The sequence below is a fragment of the Macrobrachium nipponense genome, chromosome 41, assembly GCF_015104395.2.
Source record: "Macrobrachium nipponense isolate FS-2020 chromosome 41, ASM1510439v2, whole genome shotgun sequence".
In the NCBI taxonomy this organism is placed as follows: Eukaryota; Metazoa; Arthropoda; class Malacostraca; order Decapoda; family Palaemonidae; genus Macrobrachium; species Macrobrachium nipponense.
Genome location: NC_061102.1, coordinates 6,994,804 through 7,015,414, shown reverse-complemented (window position 1 = coordinate 7,015,414; position 20,611 = coordinate 6,994,804). Strand labels below are relative to the sequence as shown.

The following is a 20,611-nucleotide window of genomic DNA, read 5'->3' as shown; positions in this document are numbered from 1 at the left end:
ACACCAGGACTCGATGCTGTTCAGCCTGCGAGGGTCTGGGTTAACTACACAACGTGTTGAGCAACCACCACGGTTCCCAAGGAAAAAAGATCCAAGGAACTGTGGGCAATATCCCGAAGGTAGAAGGAGGTGCATGCGGTCCGGTTGGACCAGGCGCCTGCCTTCATTACCCTGCGCCACGGAGAAGTTCTTGCGGAACGCGAGAGAATGATGAAGAGGCGTCCACACTCATCCTGGGTGTCGAGTTTCTTCAGACAGCTCCGTCGCGCCTTCACAGGACAAAGCAGCATAGCCTTCGTATCGGAGGCGGTGAAGTCCATTAGGGAGGGTATTGTGAAGGACTCGAACCAATCGTCAGTTACCGAAGGGTTCTGAGTCTTCGCTACGAAGATCGGTACGAAATCGAGCGTCACAAATCCCCATCCCTTTGTGCTTGACTTCTCAAGAGAAGTCATGCAGTTACCTAAGACGAAAAGAAGGGGATAGTCGTATGACCTATCCCTCTTCTCGACTTTGGTTATGTACAGTACTCATACTGACAAGCTATTAAGACGAAGTAATGATTGCTCTGGAACAACCGAACTAAGTCCACAGCATAGTTCGTAACTGACTCGGGCGCTCTGACAGCTGCCGACTGACTGGTTCGGAATCAGTAGAGGCAAGTTGTCCAAGCATCCGGGTAAGTCACGTGACCTTCGCCCTTTAAAGAGTTATGCTGAGAGACCAAACAAATAAAATATTTGTTAGTCACCGATGCCGGACGGCGCGGCGATGATTCTCTTAATGCATAAGCTCAAAAGGCGAAAGTCAATTGCCTTCAAAAGACCGAGGTCCCTGATGGCAAGAAAATCTCATAGACGTTGAATCTCAGCTTAAGGAGAAACAACACTATGTGACGAAGACGAAGGTAGGCAATGAATGCAACCTACGTCTTCCAGCTGAATCGAGAGAAGGAATCTCAAGATTCTAAACCTGTGCTTACAAATGACTGAAAACGCTAACCGCCATTTCATTGCTGTCCGGTGTGCAGTGAAAGCGGGCGTTCTTCAGTAATGAAACACAGGGGAGAGCCGCCTGAAGAACTGCTTCTCATGGGCTGAACGTTTGGAAGTAGAGCTGGCAGGTGTGGGAGTAGGCGATGTCTTTCAATACATCTGCTAATCCGGGGGTGAACAATGAACAATTGCACACCTCCGAATACAAGATATTTTGAGGACAAACTCAGATTCCGCAAAAATCATTCGCATTATCGAGATACGATGCAGCAAGAGACTATTACAGAATTCTGTTACCGTGCGGTAAACAGAAAGATGAGAGTCGAATAGATATCTCTGTTTAAAATTCTCGCAATACCGAAGACGATGAATACTAGCGTCACAGCAGTAGATGGTCATTCATGTATGCGAGAATCCCCGTTAATCAGAGACTTAAGTCCGTTGATTGTTGGGCAGAGATACGGTTGGTATTCAATCAAAGCAGGTGAGAAAGACATAACCAACCGTCCATCTCAAAGCGGCAGCTGGTACTGAAATGCTCGGGCAATTCAATATGCAGTAGCTGTCGCTGACTCGTCATCCTGAGTTGCCAAGTAATCCTTTCCACGAAGGAATGCGTTCGGCTAGAACCACCGAGCATAAAAAGATATGCTCGAGCAATTATATTTATGCGAAACGAATTTCGGTAAAATATAAAAGCTTAAATGGTGTTTGTTTGTGACAATACCATAAGTATATAAAATTGAAATCTGGAAACTCCTGGGAGGTTGCAGGCAACCCGAGTTGCAGTTCAATTAGAATACTTTTCGTCTAAGTCGCAATCCGTAGAATAACCAGGATATGCGCCTACCCCTCGGACCATTCAACTGCTTAGCAGAATCATGTCGCGAGGTTAATATACGTAGTATATTTGTAGGATTCTGAACAACGATCTCCATCCTAAATTCTTTCCTTCAAGAAAACAAAATAAGGATTGGAGATCGACCACCTTCGGTCTCTATCAAAGAGAGTGAAGAAGTCTTCCTCGAAGGAAAGCTTCAATGGTGAACAGAATACTAAGACGATAGTTCAAGCCAAACTGGATATTCCCGTCCGTTCTTCTCTATTCCAGGTTGGTCGCCTATTGTGAGATAGTCTTCTTTCAGCAGCAGTCTTCTTCCTAATGCTAGAAATTCCAGGAATTCGAGCATAGGCGAGGTTCCCGATTATCGTGTAACATATCGGGGATTCTCGTCTCGCTCACTTTGGACCGTGGTCTCGCCTAAGTGTTTGGAGATCGTAAGAAACTCTAACACTCTGAATGCGCTAGAAATTCCGTAGAATTCTAAGCAGTCTGCGAAACCCCCACCGAATTCGTCAAACGATATCGGCTGGTGGTCCTCTCGATTCCCGTAGAAAGAAATCGAGAATGGGGCAGGATCCCTCCTCAACGACCGGGGCTTACGTCAGGTAGGACCCGAAGGTCCCCCCGGTAGCGCAGTCCCCAACGTGGAATCCTACAGAGAAATCTCTGTAGGATACCCTCCCTTTCCCTCGTAGCCGTAAGGAGAGAGGGAATGGGGGAGGAATTGGATACTCGCTCGCCTTCCCAGTGGAACTAGCAGTTGGAGAAGAGTAGGAGCAGCCATCGCCTTGCGGCGATGGCCTCTCAGAGTCTGGGAAAACGTATCGTCAGGAGAAAACGTTTTCCCAAGGAGGGTTACGAACTCTCACTGTAGGTAAGGGTCTGCCGCCACTATGAACGTCGTCTGGGTGGGGGCTGATCGACACCTGACAGGAGAGAGCCGATACCGTCCTCCGACTCATTCCAGTCCTCGTCGAGGTCGAAACCTCTCAGGAGGACCGAAGGAGTATTTAAATATGGTGTCCGAAGACACGTAGAAACGCCACTGTCGCAGTAGAGGAGGTGGAAGTAGCTTGATCGACCGGCCAGAACTGAGAGAGCCTTCTTGTCCGGAGACGAGAGACTCTGGTTCAAGACAGAATCGGCAAGCTCCGATCGCGGCAAACCCACCGTCGGTTTGGGTTCCCTCTTGGGCCCCAAAACGACTCGAGCAGAGACATGGGCTCTGCTGGTGGGGAGCGGCGATCCTTCCCCCAGGTCGTTGTGCTGACGAATCAGTGCAATAACCTGGGCAAAGTTTACTCTGAATCTCGGAAGTTACAGCGTCTTGAGGAGTAGGACCATCCAGTCCCTCCAACAAGAGCAGCTCCCAAGACCCCTCCTTCAGAAGAAGGACCAGCAACAGATCCCTGACGGTTGCCTCCATCACTTGCGCGTACGTCCTGGCTGGTCCTAAGACCATACCTGGGCAGCGTGCGGCGTCGTGAACGGGATCGTGAGCGGCGCATCTCTCACGATCACTCCTATATACCTCACTCTTCCTGGCGTATGCCGAGGAAGTTGAAGGTATCGGAGAGACAGAACTGACGCTACCCCCCCCCCCCTCCCCCCCCTGACGGTCGCCTCCAATCACTTGCGCGTACGTCCTGGTTGGTCCTAAGACCATACGTGGCACGTGCGGCGTCGTGACGGGATCGTGAGCGGCGCACCTCTCACGATCAACTCCTAGCTACCTCGCTCTTCCCGGCTGTAGCCCGAGGAAGTTGAAGGTAGTGGAGAGACAGACCTGACGCTCCCCCCCCCGCTCGCTGGCAGGACCAGCGTACGTGGGGGGGTTGCAGCCGATCACCAACCCGCGGTGGGGATCGATCTGCAGGCCTGGCCGTGCCGCTCACCTGTGGCGAGCGGCTCGACTGAGCACGTCGACCCGGCCCGGTCCCGTGCGTCAGACGAGCTGCTGCTGGTCATCGTATCCTCCGCCCTGGTCCCTGTTGTGGGAGCGGCGGTCAGGTGACCTGCAGAGCTCACTTTCGCGGTGAGACCGGTGAGCGTCCTCGCGGCACGTCAAACCGCTGGTACCAGCCGAGGCTGGTACCGTCGGTCGAGGGGACCTGGGGGACCTCTTCCCAGCCTCAACCCGTGGCCGGTCAGAGACTGTCACGTCCACCCAAGGTACCGGCTGGTCGCTGCAAGAGCGGCCGCTGGCCTGGCGAGAGTCACCCTAGCGGCTCTCGACAGTCTTCTGCTCCGTGCCTCGGTCATGACGCTGAGCGAACTCAGGCGTCTTAACTTTGGCTGCACGGTCACCCGAAGGAGACCGTACACTCGGAACTTCTCGCGGACAAGAAACCGAGCCCGGTGGTTACCTGGCTTAGCAGCAGAGCTGCCAAGACCAGGCGAGGGTGTACCAGCGGTAGCCAGCACACCCTTGGTCCCCGTCTTCTTCTTCTTCTCAGAAGGGGAGACGGGCCCCGTTCCCGAAGGACAGGAGGACCAGCAGAAGAACCCCCCCCGTCACACCGGAGTCGTGACGAGCCCTTCGAAGTTCCCGAAGGAGTCTTCTTAGGGGGAAAAACCCGGTTACCAGCTGGTCGCTGCGAAGAGCGGCCGCTGGCCTGGCGAGAGTCACCTGAAGCGGTTCCTCGCCAGCCTTCTGCTCCGTGCCGTGGTCTTGGCGCCGAGCGATAACTCTGGGGCGCCGAAACTTTGGCTGCACGGTCTCCGGTCCCGAGGGAGGAGCGTACACTCGGGATCTCCCGCGAACGACGAGACCGAGCCGGAACCTGGCGTAGCGGGCATCGCCGCTAGCACCAGGCGAGGAAGTACCAGAGCTAACCGGTACTCCTCTGGTCCCCGTCTATCTCTTCCTTACGGAAGGGGGGGGAGACGGGCTCCGCTCCCGAAGGAGCAGGAGGACCAGCAGAAGGACCCCCCGTCCCACTCGGTGGGACGGGCCCTTAGAAGTTCCCGAAGGAGACTTCTTAGGGGGGAGAGGCAGCCTTCTTCTTCTTCGGCTTATGGGCCTTAGAAGTCGAAGGGAGAGGCAGCAGCAGACGAAGACGAAGATGACACCTTCCTCTTCTTCGTCAGCTTCACGCAGGACAGTCGTCAGGTCCTCCATCCAGGGGGGGCCGGGGGGGAGTCGGGCCTATTGCCGAAGCAACACGGCCCGACTGCACCTGTCCGGAAGGACCTGGGACTGGGGAAGACACACCATGGGCAGGACCAGCATGGACAGGCGCAGGAACCAACAGGAGCGACAGGAACAGCAACCAGCTCAGGAGCGGCAGGAACAGCGGCAGCGGTAAACACAGAAGGGACAGCCAAGCCAGTAGCGGGAACCACATCAGCGACAGGTACGGCAGGCCCAGCCATCGCCTCGTAGAATCATCGGCAGCCAGCGGGAAGCTGGTACTGGCGGCCGGTCCAGGGGCGAGCCGCTGGAACAGCGGGAAGTCTGGGGCAGGCAACACGAAGAAAACACAGGCGGCGGCGGCATACCCTCCTCGGTACGGCGGCGACCGGCCCTAGAAGCGGCAGACGGCGTCACCGACACAGCATGGGGAGTGTAGACCAGCGGGGGGAAGCAGCATAAGCGGCCGTGAAGGTTTGTAGTGGAGACCGCTCCAAGGTCACCGCCCCGACCTCGGCTAGACGCTGCAGCAGATCGTGGATGCTAGGCACGCCCTGCAGCCGCAGTGGCCCATACCTGTCCAGGTCGTCTCCCACGGATGTAGCACCCTGCGGTAGCACAGACAGATTAGTAAGAGGGGTTCCCTCACGCACGGGGGAGAACATGCCCCACCCCGAACGGAAGGAAGACCCCAAATACAAAATACGAGGAAGCTGAGCGGGGGGGCAGGAAAGAAGACGAAGAATCGGATACCAAGGGAGTCGCGGGAGACTTTCCGACGACTTCCTGGCAGACCTTCGCTTCCCCCCCTACCCCCGCACAGCAGTGAAAAGTAATATGAAAATGAAACAGAATACTGCACTTGCGATTCACTTCATAGAACTTAAAGGGGGGGGGGGAAAGATCAATTCCCGGGTAAGAGCGGAAACTTGATCCATAATAATATGATGCTATCATAATTATAAATGAAAATGAACAATACTGCACTTGCGATTTCACTTTCACAGCAATAAATCGTAAGGATTAATTCCCGGGTATAGAGGCGGGGAAAATTGATCCAAAATTAAATTTGATGCAATTAATAAATGAAAATGAAAAGAAAACTGCATTGCGAATCCACTTTCATTGCATTCTATTCATACAAAATAAGAGGCTCGTGCCGAGCGCAATCAAGCCCTCGGCAACGAACGCACAGGGCAAAAATATAATGAAAAAGAGTACTTACATCTTTCAATTACACACTTTCGCCCAAATACATGACTCGGCGCGAGTGCGCCCGCCCTCGGCACCGAGACATAATTAAATTCAATTTCATGAAAAGAGCGGAAATCGCCGCCTCTACGGCGATAGCTCCATGTTGATTCATAATTAAGTAATGAAAATGAAAACAGTGTACTTACAGTTTCATTTTCAAGATCAAACAAACCATTAGTAGAAAACACAATATAAACAAAGCATACGACGATGAAACGGGCAGAGAGCGATGACGAACACGTCCTTCACACCCGCGGCCGAAAGCAAAAGTGATTCTTCACCTCTCGGGCGCGCGGGCGCGCGCACGATCGGACAAGCAGTTAACTACCGTTCTCCCCTTGTTCGAAGCTTACGACCGTCCCAGCTGCCGCTAGTTACCTTCCTATTGTTAAAGGACCGAGGGTTTGTATTACGTATCGGAACAACTAAATGTTAAAGTGAACTCTGTAGCTGCTGGCTTTAGTCAGAAAAGTGATCAACAACTGATTTACTGACAACCATTACAGATAATGTCAACTCACCCTATGGAAAACTGTATTCTAAGGGGATTGTTTCATGATTAACCAAAAAGATGAATATTCCTGATGAATCTTCAGCCAATCTGGTACAGAAGAAATGCAATGAACATAAAATTAAGGCCGAAGGGCGAGTGCTGGGATCTATGAGGTCATTCAGCAACAAAAGGGAAAATGAAAGTAAAAAGATATATAAGATATAATGGAAAGAAAACCTTAAAGCTCGTCATGAAACAAAACTGTTAGGATAGGGTGGAAATTAAGATGGAAATAAGCAAACATGACAGAAGGTACTGTAAAAGTAATGAAAGGGGCTGCAGCTATCGGCCAGAGGTGGTGTAAACGACCTTAAATAATGACTACAATTAAATGCATAAGGTGCACTGATGAGGCACTCGAGATGACACAGTTGCCACAAAACATTGTCGCATTTCCAGTGTCACAAATTCTGGGTGATATAAAGTCTCTGATTCTTGGAGTTTGGGTTACACTTAAGAACACTTTAATATTTTTCGTTTTATTTACGTACTATTGCTTTCATGTAACGATTTGCTATGAATTTTCACTGAAAGAAGAACCTACCAGATGTGCAGTCTCTTGTGGGTGGCAGCCATCAGAGAACAATATCATGTATTGGGCCTTTATTACTTGAACATAAATACTACGACATTAACAGAAAAAGTTTGAATAACATTTGATACAAATTCCTCTTTGGCTAATAAAACAAGCTACCCTGGCAGGTGGAAGGTTCACCCCCCCCCCTCTCCAACTCTACTTCATTTTAATTTGGATTCTGGCAACTAGGCCTTTAAAAAGTAGTAAGTTTGTAATTCGTACGAACTCGTCTTTTCCCAAGGAGGCAACTTTAAAATGCACATACTACATACAAAAAGTGAAAATGACCTTTCTTACATTCACCAGGCATTCCCATGCATGGTAAAACAGCAATCCTTAGCAAGTACTTTAATGAAATACAGAACAATCAATAAACAAAGTACTAGTATAATGTACAATAATATGAAGGAATCTGACTAGTACAGCAGAAACTAGAATCTATTAAATATGTTTTTCTTTTCCTGAGAAACTTGGTTCGCAGCAGAATTTCAGAATTCCATTGCAAATAAAGAAATACTTTTCAGTGATAAGTGGGTTCTTACAATGCAAGAGTAACAATAAAATCAAACATCCAACAAGCAAACCTTAAATGTATGTAATAATAACCATCCAAAATGCACCACCTTTTTTAAAATAGTGTTACACAAGAACCACATCTTTTGATTTACTGCTGACATCTATACTTATACCGTGTACCTGAATATTCTACAGTAAAAGCAAAAGTATTTTAATATAGTAAGAAAATCACGAACCTCTCAATAGCATCCATCTTGCTAGATTTTGGCTCAGGTCTCCGTGGAATATTAAGCATCCTAAGAAAGTAAAAAGGTATAAAAGATATAATGGGAAGAAAACCTTAAAGCTCATAATGAAAAAAAACTGTTAGAATAGTGTGGAAATTCAGATGGAAATAAGAGAATATGACAGAAGGTACTGTAAAAGTAATGAAAGGGGTTGCAGCTAGCAGCCAAAGAGGTGCTGTAAACGACCTTAAATAATGACTACAGTTAACTGCATATGGTACACTGATGGCGCTAACCAACCGGGCCTCCCCCCCAACAAAGGGTGTGGGAGAAATGAAGACACAGTTGCCACAAAACATTAATTGTCGCATTTCTAGTGTCACAAACTCTGGGTGATATAAAGTCTCTGATTCTTGGAGTTTGGGTTACACTTAAGAACACTTTAATATTTTTCGTTTTATTTACGTACTATTGCTTTCATGTAATGATTTGCTATGAATTTTCACTGAAAGAAGAACCTACCAGATGTGCAGCCTCTTGTGGGTGGCAGCCATCAGAGAACAATATCATGTATTGGGCCTTTATTACTTGAACATAAATACTATGATATTAACAGAAAAAGTTTGAATAACATTTGATACACATTCCTCTTTGGCTAATAAAACAGGCTACCCTGGCAGGTGGAAGGGTCATCCCCGCCTCTCTCCAGCTCTACTTCATTTTAATTTGGATTCTGGCAACTAGGCCTTTAAAAAGTAGTAAGTTTGTAATTCGTACGAACTCGTCTTTTCCCAAGGCGGCAACTTTAAAATAAATGCACATACATACAAAAAGTTAAAATGACCTTTCTTACATTCACCAGGCATTCCCATGCATGGTAAAACAGCAATCCTTAACAAGTACTTAAAGAAATACAGAACAATCAATAAAAAAAGTACTAGTATACTGTACAATAATATAAAGGAATCTGACTTAGTACAGCAGAAACTAGAATCTATGATTAAATATGTTTTTCTTTTTCCGAGAAACTTGGTTCGCAGCAGAATTTCAGAATTCCATTGCAAATTAATAAGAAATACTTTCCAGTGATAAGTGGATTCTTAAAATGCAAGAGTAACAATAAAATCAAACATCCAACAAGCAAACCTTAAATGTATGTAATAATAACCATCCAAAATGCACCACCTCTTTTAAAATAGTTACACAAGAACCACAACTTTTGATTTACTGCTGACATCTATACTTATACCGGATACCTGAATATTCTACAGTGAAAGCAAAAGTTATTTTAATATAGTAAGAAAATCACGAACCTCTCGACAGCATCCATCTTGCTAGATTTTGGCTCAGGTCTCCGTGGAATATTAAGCATCCTAAGAAAGCGGAGAGAGTAAGCTCTTCAGTAACAACTTGATAGGAAAGAACAACAATGTTTAAAAGACAGTTCCCTTAATCAAGCATAGGGTGAGTGGTCCAATATATGGCAATCAATGACTCACTCTTCAAACATCACATATTATAATGTAAAACTTCTACCAAAATTTGGACTGGCCTAATTGAAAGTACATTCTTAGTTTAAACATTGTAATATGGGTGTTAGAATTTCAACATTTTTATTATGATAAGTTCTCACATTAAATCTTCTGACCATTTAAGAACACAGCAGCTTATCATTTCTGCTACTTTCTCCTTTACATAATCCTACAACACTTTTTTTCTTTGTGGTATTTGTCAACAAAAATTCTGTACTCTAGTGCAATAATTTTTTATTGGAATTTACTTAGGAAGGTACTCAAGGCTCAATACGAGTTAGGCAAAGATTTTCAGAGAAAATCAAGGAACCTGAATATGTACGTATATGTGTAGGCTGAACAAGAAAGATGATTTATGTCCCTAGGAGGCTATATATGAATAAGAGAAGAGAACTAGCTAGAGGATGAAAGTCTTCCCCTATGTCCTCCTCCTAGGTCGTAGTTTAGTTAAGACAAGTTCACATGGTTGGGCTTAAATATCAATCCTGAGAAAATATATCGTGGAATTTTATCCAAATACTAATCTTTGTCCATATTTCTACCTTTTACTTTCATTAACTCTCCAGTTACTCTGGATAATAAATACAAAATTTACAAGCAGAACATCATAAATATACAAAATCTCCAAGCGGAACACCACAAGTATAAAAGCACAAAGGTATTGTGGTACAAGAAAAAAAATTAAAATTACAACTTCAAATAAGTACAACATGCAAGATTATCAATGTATATAACTTACAGGGCACAGTTATGAAAAAACCATAACTTGTACCTCAAGCACACAAACTAAAGAAGTGTGATGTGATATAAATAACTTGATAATACAATCAACATACTCCAGAAACACCGTAACAAAGGTTAATGACACCTGTTAGTTAACACTTAGATAAGAAAAATATGGAATACAAAAAGTATGTGTAAGGAAGTTTATTCTACCTTTCAAACAACACAGAAGAAATCAAACTTAGAAGACTGTTGCATGACAACATTAAGCACCAACCCTACTTTGCTGACACCAAAAAATTTAAATATCAAATAGAAAATTTTTTTTCAGGAATAACCGGAGCCATTACCAACACTGCAAAAGGTGCTGTTCCCAGAAAATACCAGAAAAATCAATGAAAAAGCCACTGAATACCAGAAGGTGACCACTGCAAAGACTGATACCAGTAAAAGAATACTGCTTTTTACAGTATAGACATCCGAAAACTAGTCCAGTAAAATTAAAGGGGGAAAACGTTAAGTATATCTTAGTTTTACCAGACCACTGAGCTGATTAATAGCTATCCTAGGGCTGGCCCAAAGGATTACATTTTTTTTTTACATGGCTAGGAACCAATTGGTTTCTTAGCAACGGGACCTACAGCTTATTGTGGGATCCGAACCACACTATATTGAGAAATGAATTTCTAAAAACCAGAATTATATTCCCCTAATTCCTCTCTGGTCTCGCAAGGAGGAAACTCTGACTACCAGATTGACAGTCAAGTATGGAACCCACTCGTCCAGTGATGAGGGGAATATAGATGAAAAAGATGAAACAGTGAAAGAAAAAATGGGAATAGCACAGAGTTTTTGGCCTAGAAAACAATAGCACCAATTTTTTCTTGTTTCTTTTGCTCTGAATGACAACTGCCATGTTTGAGGGTAAAATTCAGGTTTACAGGCAAAACAATTCAAGAGCCACAGCTAAAAACCAAGCAACAAGCAATACAAATTCAACACCTCCAGTCTCATAAATGAAAATCAACTTCTTGAATGAGTAATGAAAAAATTTCTGCATAAATTCTGGCCAGCACATATGAAAAGTATTAAAATAATTTTACACACAAGGATGGTAAAACAGACTTACCCGACCTCTTGTTGCAATTATAAATATTCATGCTGACCATTAATTCATATAAATAAACAGGAGAGAATACAAGTTTTAAGTGTCTTAGATGAAATAATGACAAAAGTCACTTGGCAAAGTACAAAAGGCCACATACAGCTAACATTCCAAATCACAACAGGTTTTCCATTAAAAAATGGATCTCTGGTTTAACAGCTACCAACAGCAAACCCATGCATAATTGAACCTTCATAAATGATGATTAACCAAGCAACATTTTTTTCATAACTCTATAATTCATGAATAATACTAAAAACACACCTTTCTTTGTCCTCCAACTTGTTTGCCTTTGATTCTGGTCTTCTGGGTATATTGAGCATCCTACAGGTAAGAAAGTAAGTTCAGTTTTGACGACAAGACGGCAGCATACAATAATGGTGACACAAAATGTACAAGCTATGGAAATAAAAATTACAGGAAATGGAGATTTGCAAGACAATAGTAATCGACAAAACAATGGCAATAGTAACAATATCAATAAAAGGTTATTTCTTCCATCTTACATATACTCTCCTGTGCATCACATAACCAAAATGAATTTCTAACCTTAAAGGCTTCCTTTCTCCATTTCCATTTGGAACTGAAATATAAAATTAAGGCCAAAGGCCAAGCACTGGGACTTATGAGGTCATTCAGTACTGAAATTTGAAATAACTGTTAGGATGAGTGGAAAGTAAGCCAGAAGAGGGAGAATACAAACAGAGGCGCCATAAAAGGAATGCAAGGGGTTGCGGGTAGGGGCCAGGGGCCAAAGAGATGACGCAAAGAACGCTAAATGATGCCTCTACACAGCCCTTTCCTTTTCGTCATATAATGACCTGAGCACTTTCACATTACTTACACAATTCCCATGCAACTACTGGCTGGCCAAAAATAAACTTTATGTCGGTCTTTACACAAAAATATCTAAAGAAAACTTATTTCTTACTCTGGTAGATCTTTGGAAAAATTGAAATTACTCTAGTAATTCAAAATCGGCGCTAATCTGCTTGACTTACAAACCAATATTTTACAGAAGTGCCAAATTGTGGGTCTTTATAGATTCCAGACACTTTATTCCCAAATGTGAAGATCTGCTTGCTGACTGCCAGTGCTGTGCATACATGCTCATGGACCTTGCGTTTTCCTTTCAGAAAAACTCTCTTCTTGTGTGTCTATTGTGTTCTTAGATTTGGCCAATTTTGATTTTAGTTCTTATCAATTTTCACCAGTGCTTAGAGATTTGAATGACTAAGTGTGACAAATAAAAAATTTTCTTGTTTTGAAAGGAATAGTATAGAATTTAGGCTATAGGCCAAGCACTGGGACATATGTGGTCATTCAGCACTGAAAGGGAAATTGAGAGTAAGAAGTTTAATAAGTGTAACAGGAGGAAAATCAAGCAGCCGCACTAAGAAACAATTGATAGAAGAGGATTGACGAAAGCAAGACGGAAGAAAGAATATGAAAGGAGGTACAGTTAAATGAATGAAAGGGGTTGCAGCTAGGGGCCAAAGGGAAGCAGCAAAGAACCTTAAGTAATGCCTACGGTGATTGTGTGATGTGTGCTGACGGTACTAACCCCCTCCATGGGGTTTTTTGTCTTGGTGATTAATGACAAGTTTCAACCTAATTTCTTTATATTCATCGACTCTACTGGCACACAATAATGGTTTCACAATGTAAACAATTACCACCTCTTTAAAGAGCGTACACTAAGCATTTCAAGCGATGAGGATACAGAAAACTGGTGTATATCAGTGAACAAGATCATAAAAAATACAAGAAAACACAGGAGAGACGAAGGAATTCTCAATGAAATGCTACAGAATGGAAGATGCCAAAAACAAATATGTACCCTGAAAGATAACTGGCTGCATGGTAAAGAAAACTGACTAAATGTATAGTTGAAATACATTAGTCAGTTTGATGTCACAAGCTGACCACAGGACCCTAATACTATTAAGGTCACAAAGTTAAAGTTACCTCCTAAAATAACTCAAAAATAATAAAAAGATGATCAGGAAATGGAAATCGGTTAATGAAAGCAATGATAGCTAGAGGTCATCCTGCTGACTGAGCTATAACCCACAAAAAAGGGGAGGACAAAGCAGAAATGGTGGCAGTAAGTAGGGCAGCATTCGTGGAATGGAAACTTTCTTGGATCTTCAATAAAATGAGTCTGGTGGGCTGGGATTGGAAAAAATTCAAAAAATGGGAAGGGGATGAAGGTAGTACTATTTATGATTAATGAGTTTTTATGAATTTAATTTTTTTTTTTTTAAAAAACACCACAAGAGCACAAGCACGTGACTGGAATATGGGTTTTAAATGTTGAATATATATAGTATAAGATAAACTAATGATGAAGGGGAGAGGAAAACTACTGATGTTATTATGGCATTCCTTTGCATTTTACTTCCGAGCTGTCAAACCGATGTTATATCATCTCTTAGATGAAAATGAAATTGGATCTATATATGATGTAATGTAGGAGTCTATGAAAAAAGGCAGACCTAACAGTCAGCAAAAACTTCAGTGAAGCCATCAAGATACTGCATATAAATACAGTAAAGCACATGCAACAATGAACAATTGTACAGCAGCTGACTCAATACATACTATTAATAAATGATACAGTTAGTCACAAGCACTGCCAGAACACATTACTGAAATCTGACCAACATACGCCTACAGCACACACACACACACACACCTGTCTTTGGAATCCATCTTGCTTGACTTGGACTCTGGGCGACGAGGAATGTTAAGCATCCTGAAGGGGAAGAGAATTGATGCTGTTAAACCAGATAGGGATAAAGTTACCAAGCGCATTGGTGATTGGAGTGACACCTCTTGAGCACCAAGCAGAGCACAGAAATTGCATGCAGGATATGGCCATTGACAATAAATTTAGCAAAGACAATTCACCCTGTGCCAATTCTTATTCTCACTAGCTGACCAAGAAACTTTGCTATTAGTATTCAAGTTTACATGAAGAAATGGGCAATATATGAAAAGTAATAAGTATGCCCTTAAACTTTTTTCAGGGATACCCTTTTTAATATTAACAAAATAAATATACAAAGAATTAGTAAAACCAATACTTGAAAAACTTTTTTCAAGTGATAAAACACTGAAAAAGATGACAAAAATTTAATTCAACTTATGCACAGACTTACCCCAGTATATTGTGAATGATAGGTCAGACGTTATTTTAAATAAAATAAAACGATAAATATAGGCATATATAAAATTATAAATAGCATAAAGAATTTATCTGATGTTAAAAAATAAAAAGGAAATCGGTTTCAAAACGAATATATATTGAATTTATCCCCTTAAACGTCTTGTTTGTTTGCAGATATACAGGCAGTCCCCGGGTTACGACGGGGGTTCCGTTCTTGAGACGCGTCGTAAGCCGGAACGACGCTTGGAAATATGTCTTAAACTAATAAAAAGTTATAAAAACCTTACTTGTAATCCTTTGGTTACACTACATGTTGTTTCCTGTAGTTTTATGTACAACCTGGAGTTATTTTCATAAAAGAATGCTGGTTCTTGAAGGTAAAAACTATTGTAATCCTCTGGTGACACTACATTCTTGAAGTTTTATGTACAACCTGGAGTGATTTTGCAAAATCTTGAGGGCTACAAGAACAGCTGATTACTATTTACGTATCATATAGACTAATTAAAGTAAATGTATCTTTAAATAGGCTTATATATTAGTATCAACAAAACATTTCCTGCCATGAGTCAGAGGCCGTTTAATGAAACGAACACTTCTCTGTCCTATCTGTTCAGAAAATAAACGTTACGTCAATCCCCGAGACCATTGTTGCCAAAGCGTCTCTCTCTCTCTCTCTCTCTCTCTGATCAAATTACATTGGAAACTTGACATACGATTGCCCTAATATACGAATGTTTTGAGATATAACAGAAAATTTGCGAAAATACAAGCTTTGATATACAACGAAATATTTGAGATACGATTTTGCGATGAGTGTTAGTTGTATAGGCGACCGATAAATGGCGTTCAGTCTGTTTGTTTGTTGGTGCTGCATGTTAACACGTCGTTGTTTAGTTCGTTGTATTTGCGCCTATTTTTCGTGTTATTTTGTCTATTTTATTATTAACCATGGGTCTCAAAGCTAAAGACAAAGCAGGTGATAAGAAAAAACCCAAGAAAATTATTTCGATGGAAGCAAAACATGAAATTATAGCAAAGCATGAACGTGGCGTTCGTATCGTCGATTTGGCAAACGAGTATGGTCGAAATCCTTCTACAATATCCACGATCATCAAGCAGAAGGAAGCTATAAAAACCCCGAGACCATTGTTGCCAAAGCGTCTCTCTCTCTCTCTCTCTCTCTCTCTCTCTGATCAAATACGTACTGGATAATGTCTCTCTTTTTGCCAAATATTGAGGGCTACAAGAACAGTTGATTACTATTTACGTATCACATAGACTAATTAAAGTAAACGTATCTTTAAATAGGCTTATATTATTAGTATCAACAAAACATTTACTGGCATGAGTCAGAGGCCGTTTAACGAAACGAACACTTCTCTGTCCTTAACTCGGAGCGTCGGAGACGGCCTCTCTCTCTCTTCTCCTCTCTTCTCTCTTCTCTCTCTCTCTCTATCATCAAATTACTGGATAATGTCTCTCTTTGGATACTTGGAATTTGCGTTGTAATCTAACCAGAAACTTCGTTTTGTTATTATTACTGGAAACAAGCAATGATTTTTTCATTATTTGCGCTTTTGGACTGTTATATGTAAACTAGTATGTATTCATTCGCTCGGAAACTAGTTCCGCATATGAGGCGTCACTAAAAAACATAGAAAAATACAACATAAAAAGTGTCGAAAATCATCATAATCTCAAAATTTTTGTTGTAATCTAACCAGAAACTTATTTTTATTAATATACTGTGCTAAACTATAAAGGATTTTTATCATAGTATGCGTTTTTTAAAAGCGTCGTTAACTCGGAGCGTCGGAAGCGTCAGCGTCGTAACCTCGGAACAAGCGTCGTAACCCAGGACGGATTTTTCCATTGAATATTTAAGAAAAAGCGTCGTAACCTCGGAACGTCGTAAGCCGGAACCGTCGTAACCCGGGGACCGCCTGTATAGTGTTTCTGTTGCAATGGGACTCAAAGGAACAACATGATGAGACTACCTTGTGCAACAAAGAACCACAACTTTTCCATGCATGCATAAGATAGTAAAAACCCATAAAACCCAAATGCAGACCATAAAACCACTGCCAAACACCAAGCATATAACTTTAAGCAGACTGCACTGTATAATTCTAATCACCAAAGAGTAAGGTAAAGCTTGTCAATGACATAATGAGCAAAACATCAGCAACCTGCCCAAAGCCAGCTAATTCAGCAGTATCAAGATCTCTTACTTGCTACACTATAAAATTAACATATCTTTATACATATCTTATTTTGTTCCTTTTCCTTTTCCAAGATGCTTCACTAAAAATATTTAAAACTTGATACTCTATGAAGTAAAATATAACGTTCACAAGAACATAAGGTATGGAATTTCATAATGAATGGCATCCATTACTAGCTGAATCTTGACGAAGTAACAAACATCCGATCTTAGTTTGGCTGACAGGTACGAATGGAAGCAGATTTACAGTGCCTGAATACAAGTGGAAAGTGAAACACTTTGTTGACCTATGTAGGCTTGTACCAGTGTATGTCTGCAAGTGCAGTACAATTTATTTATTGATTTCTATCATGTATATATGCAAGTGCAGTACAATTTACTTATCAACTTCTATCATGTATGTATGCAAGTGCAGTACAATTTACTTATCAACTTCTATCTATGTTTAAAGACTACTTTTATTGCAGGTTATGCTACACACTTCAGTGTCTTTTAAGTTGGATGTATGTTTCTTTGGTTTTCCAGTTTAATATATTAATACAAGCTGGAATAACTGCACTTTTCAAAAATCTTAAATAACATGACAGCAGAGAAGTACTACCACTATGTTTTTCTGAAGCTGAATTTTACTTCTAACAACCCCAGATAATACCCAACTTTGCACAAACAAATGAATGAATTCTGACATGCATATATAATTTTGTCCGAGTCAAATACTGCTTCCATACCAGAAGTCCAAACAATAAATAAAAAAATCTGAGAAGTGAATCAAGTGCAATAAATAAACATTACGAATCTTAGAAATTTTCCTCATGCAGGAAGAAACAGTGTAGTGTATACAGTAATCAAGGTACACAGACAGCAAGATTTTGTCAGGAGTAACAATACCAAATGATCAAAACTTCAAGACTCCTCCATCTTACAAAACAAAATGTTTGGGGAGTGGCTCAGAACACAGAGGCCACAAATGGAATAAAAGCTGAATCCACTGCTATCGTCCCAATACTATATTACCTGAAACTCATACACAAGAAGTTTTCTATTGATCAAAAAGTAGTTTACCACATTCTCACTTAAGTCTTGGCCTAAAGGTTTGTTCTTAGATAAGAACTGAAAATTGGATATTGGTTAAGTTGAAGTATTTGGACATTACAGATGGGGCAGAGGATTTGCTGCAAAGAACCTGTAGTAATTATCGTCTACAAAAGGCTGTGTTAGGCATTATAAGTGGTACCATCCTATGGAGACTCTTTGATATATAATACACTGCTAGCAATGCATTACCTCAAACCCTAGCAAACAACCAATTCATCCTTATCAACTTGTGAGCATAAAATATGAATGACATTAATATAAATAATATACAAATGCCTGACACTTCTTTTTTATTTATTCCGCAATGCAAAGGTCACAGGCTGCAAACTGCACAGATGCAAATAGTTCCTGGATTACACACATTTTTTTTATCAAGTCTACCAGATTTCACCTGGTGCTAAAAGATTATCCTAATGTTAAGACCAAAGGTTTGTACAGCTAATGACTTCCACTGAAGATTTAAGTTCAAATTTTAGTTGTTCATTTACTCTCACTGTACACCTACTCATAGGCAAGAGTCCATAATGAGGATTAACTTAAACAAAAACAAAAAAAATCTGATAAATAGAATGCAGTCCACAGAAAGAAAAATATAACCACAAGAAATAAAGAGTTGTACATATACGAACAAATGAACAACCTTGTCAGAAAAATGACGACATATGGGCTGATATGCAAAGTAACCCCAGTAACTTCAAAGTTAAAATGAAAAAAAAAAAAAAATCTGATAAAAAGAAGAAACTGTCACAGTTTTCCAGCAAATGGAATGATACATCCCAAGCCATTCTACTGTCCAAGGTAGATAATCAGCTGGATGTTTCATGACAATTAAATATAACTTACATATTAGATATCAGAAAAATATAATGTTTATTAACATTATAATACTACACTGTCAAACATACCTTGGGTCTCTGGGTTCAACTGGTCTGCGGGGTATCGGAGGTCGGGTATGAGATCCAGTAGGTGGAGGAGGTCTTCCTTTCATGGACAAAGAACGTATGCCAGATTTATCTGCAAACAATATATGTCACTAAAAAATGACCAAGTTTACCTGGGTATAAATAAAAATCCTCCCAAAAAATAAATATGTCACACACTAAACACTCACAGCAAAAATATAAATACCAATCATATGGAATTGTTCTAAAAAAAACATAAACCAATTCATCACAATAAGCTGTAATGGATATTTCGCAAGCTTTCCAAAAAGACAAGTAAAAGTAAAATAACCTTGGAGTAGCTGTGAGTGTTTAGTGTGCCTATTAAATGATTTTCTACTGAGGATCAAACCCTAAAAAGAAAAAACCAATAAAAAAGTTCTCACGGTGATTGCCTCGTCGTCGCCCTGGGGAGGGTGAATGTGAAGAAGAACGTGACCTACTGCTACGACTCCCCATGCTGCTTCTGGAGCTTCTACTTTCACTTCTGGTTCTACTTCTGCTCGAGTAGGATGAGGAGCGAGATGTTCTGTTGACCAAATGAAGCATGTTATAAGGACATAGACATGTATAAGTATATTTAGTGCTCTTTGCATGATCTTTCTATACAGAGATGCAACTAGTTGTAATGTAAATCTACCTAATTTACAAAACAGAATTTCTGTACAACACATGGATGAAGAGCAAAGAGCAAAAAAAAGGAGGGAATGTTAATATTGTTACAAACAAGGAAAAATACCACAAGTCTATAGAGAATTAAATGTGCTATCCAAACCCTTCATCAGCCATACTCTCTTAGCACTTTATAAGCGGACAATAATGAAACAAAGAGACCAAGACAGAAAACTTCAACAAAACAGTAACAGATGGTAATAAGTCAAAAATCATTTGTTGTGCAACAGGATTATCACATAATCCTTTTCTAACTAGTTTCCATATCAAAGAGCTACACCTTTCAGTCAATACACTGGGACAAACAAATATCACAGGAAGAAACAAAATGTTGATGGTTCTGTACTTATTTACATTCGATGAATCTTGCACAAGACAGAACACAAATTTGCTTGCAGACAATACCTGGAGGATGAATGAGAGGATGAACCAGTGGAGTAACTTCTTGTTCTGGATGTTTTCTTTTTCCGACTTGAACGGGGTGGGGTCTTTCTTCTTGCCCAGGGATCAGCCCAGGCTTCCGCCTCACCTCGGGTGCCTCCTCCCGTTGAAAGGACTTCCATGTACCTGTCATCCTGCCATATTCGACTTCTAACGTACCTGCTAATAAATCAAGAGCATCCAAATCTATCATACCCGTGGTTTAAGAAATGTAGTAATGCCTTTAAACTTTAATTGTACAGTATTTATATAATAAAATGATATTGTTATGATACAATAAAGTTTGTTCATACTTACCTGGCAGATATATATATATAGCTGTATTTTCTGAAGTCCGACAGAATTTTAAAAACTTCCGACACACGCAGTGGTCGGCCAGGTGGTTAGTACCCATTCCCGCCGCTGGGAGGCGGGTATCAGGAACCATTCCCATTTTCTATTCATAATTTTTATTTCCACTGTCCCCTGAGGGGAGGTGGGTGGGTACTTGATTATATATATCTGCCAGGTAAGTATGAACAAACTTTATTGTATCATAACAATA

General features: G+C 41.4%; 1 protein-coding gene across 22 annotated transcripts in view; it reads right to left on the bottom strand.

Annotated features, from left to right (window-relative positions):
* LOC135212481 (serine/arginine-rich splicing factor 4-like) overlaps positions 1-20,225 on the bottom strand; it is a 36,698-nt gene extending 16,473 nt beyond the window's left edge. For 5 of the 22 annotated variants that reach the window (XM_064245937.1, XM_064245938.1, XM_064245940.1 and 2 more), the window contains exons 1-7: positions 20,032-20,225; positions 19,341-19,483; positions 18,919-19,027; positions 14,218-14,277; positions 11,784-11,843; positions 9,413-9,472; positions 8,109-8,168 (exon numbers count right to left, since the gene is read on the bottom strand). In XM_064245937.1, the coding sequence (XP_064102007.1) occupies positions 8,109-8,168; positions 9,413-9,472; positions 11,784-11,843; positions 14,218-14,277; positions 18,919-19,027; positions 19,341-19,483; positions 20,032-20,189 (650 nt within the window). In that variant the 5' untranslated portion in view covers positions 20,190-20,225. The remainder of the gene's footprint in view (positions 1-8,108; positions 8,169-9,412; positions 9,473-11,783; positions 11,844-14,217; positions 14,278-18,918; positions 19,028-19,340; positions 19,484-20,031) is intronic. The other 17 variants (XM_064245939.1, XM_064245944.1, XM_064245946.1 and 14 more) reach the window with 7 other exon arrangements.
* Between the last annotated feature and the right edge of the window lie 386 nt (positions 20,226-20,611).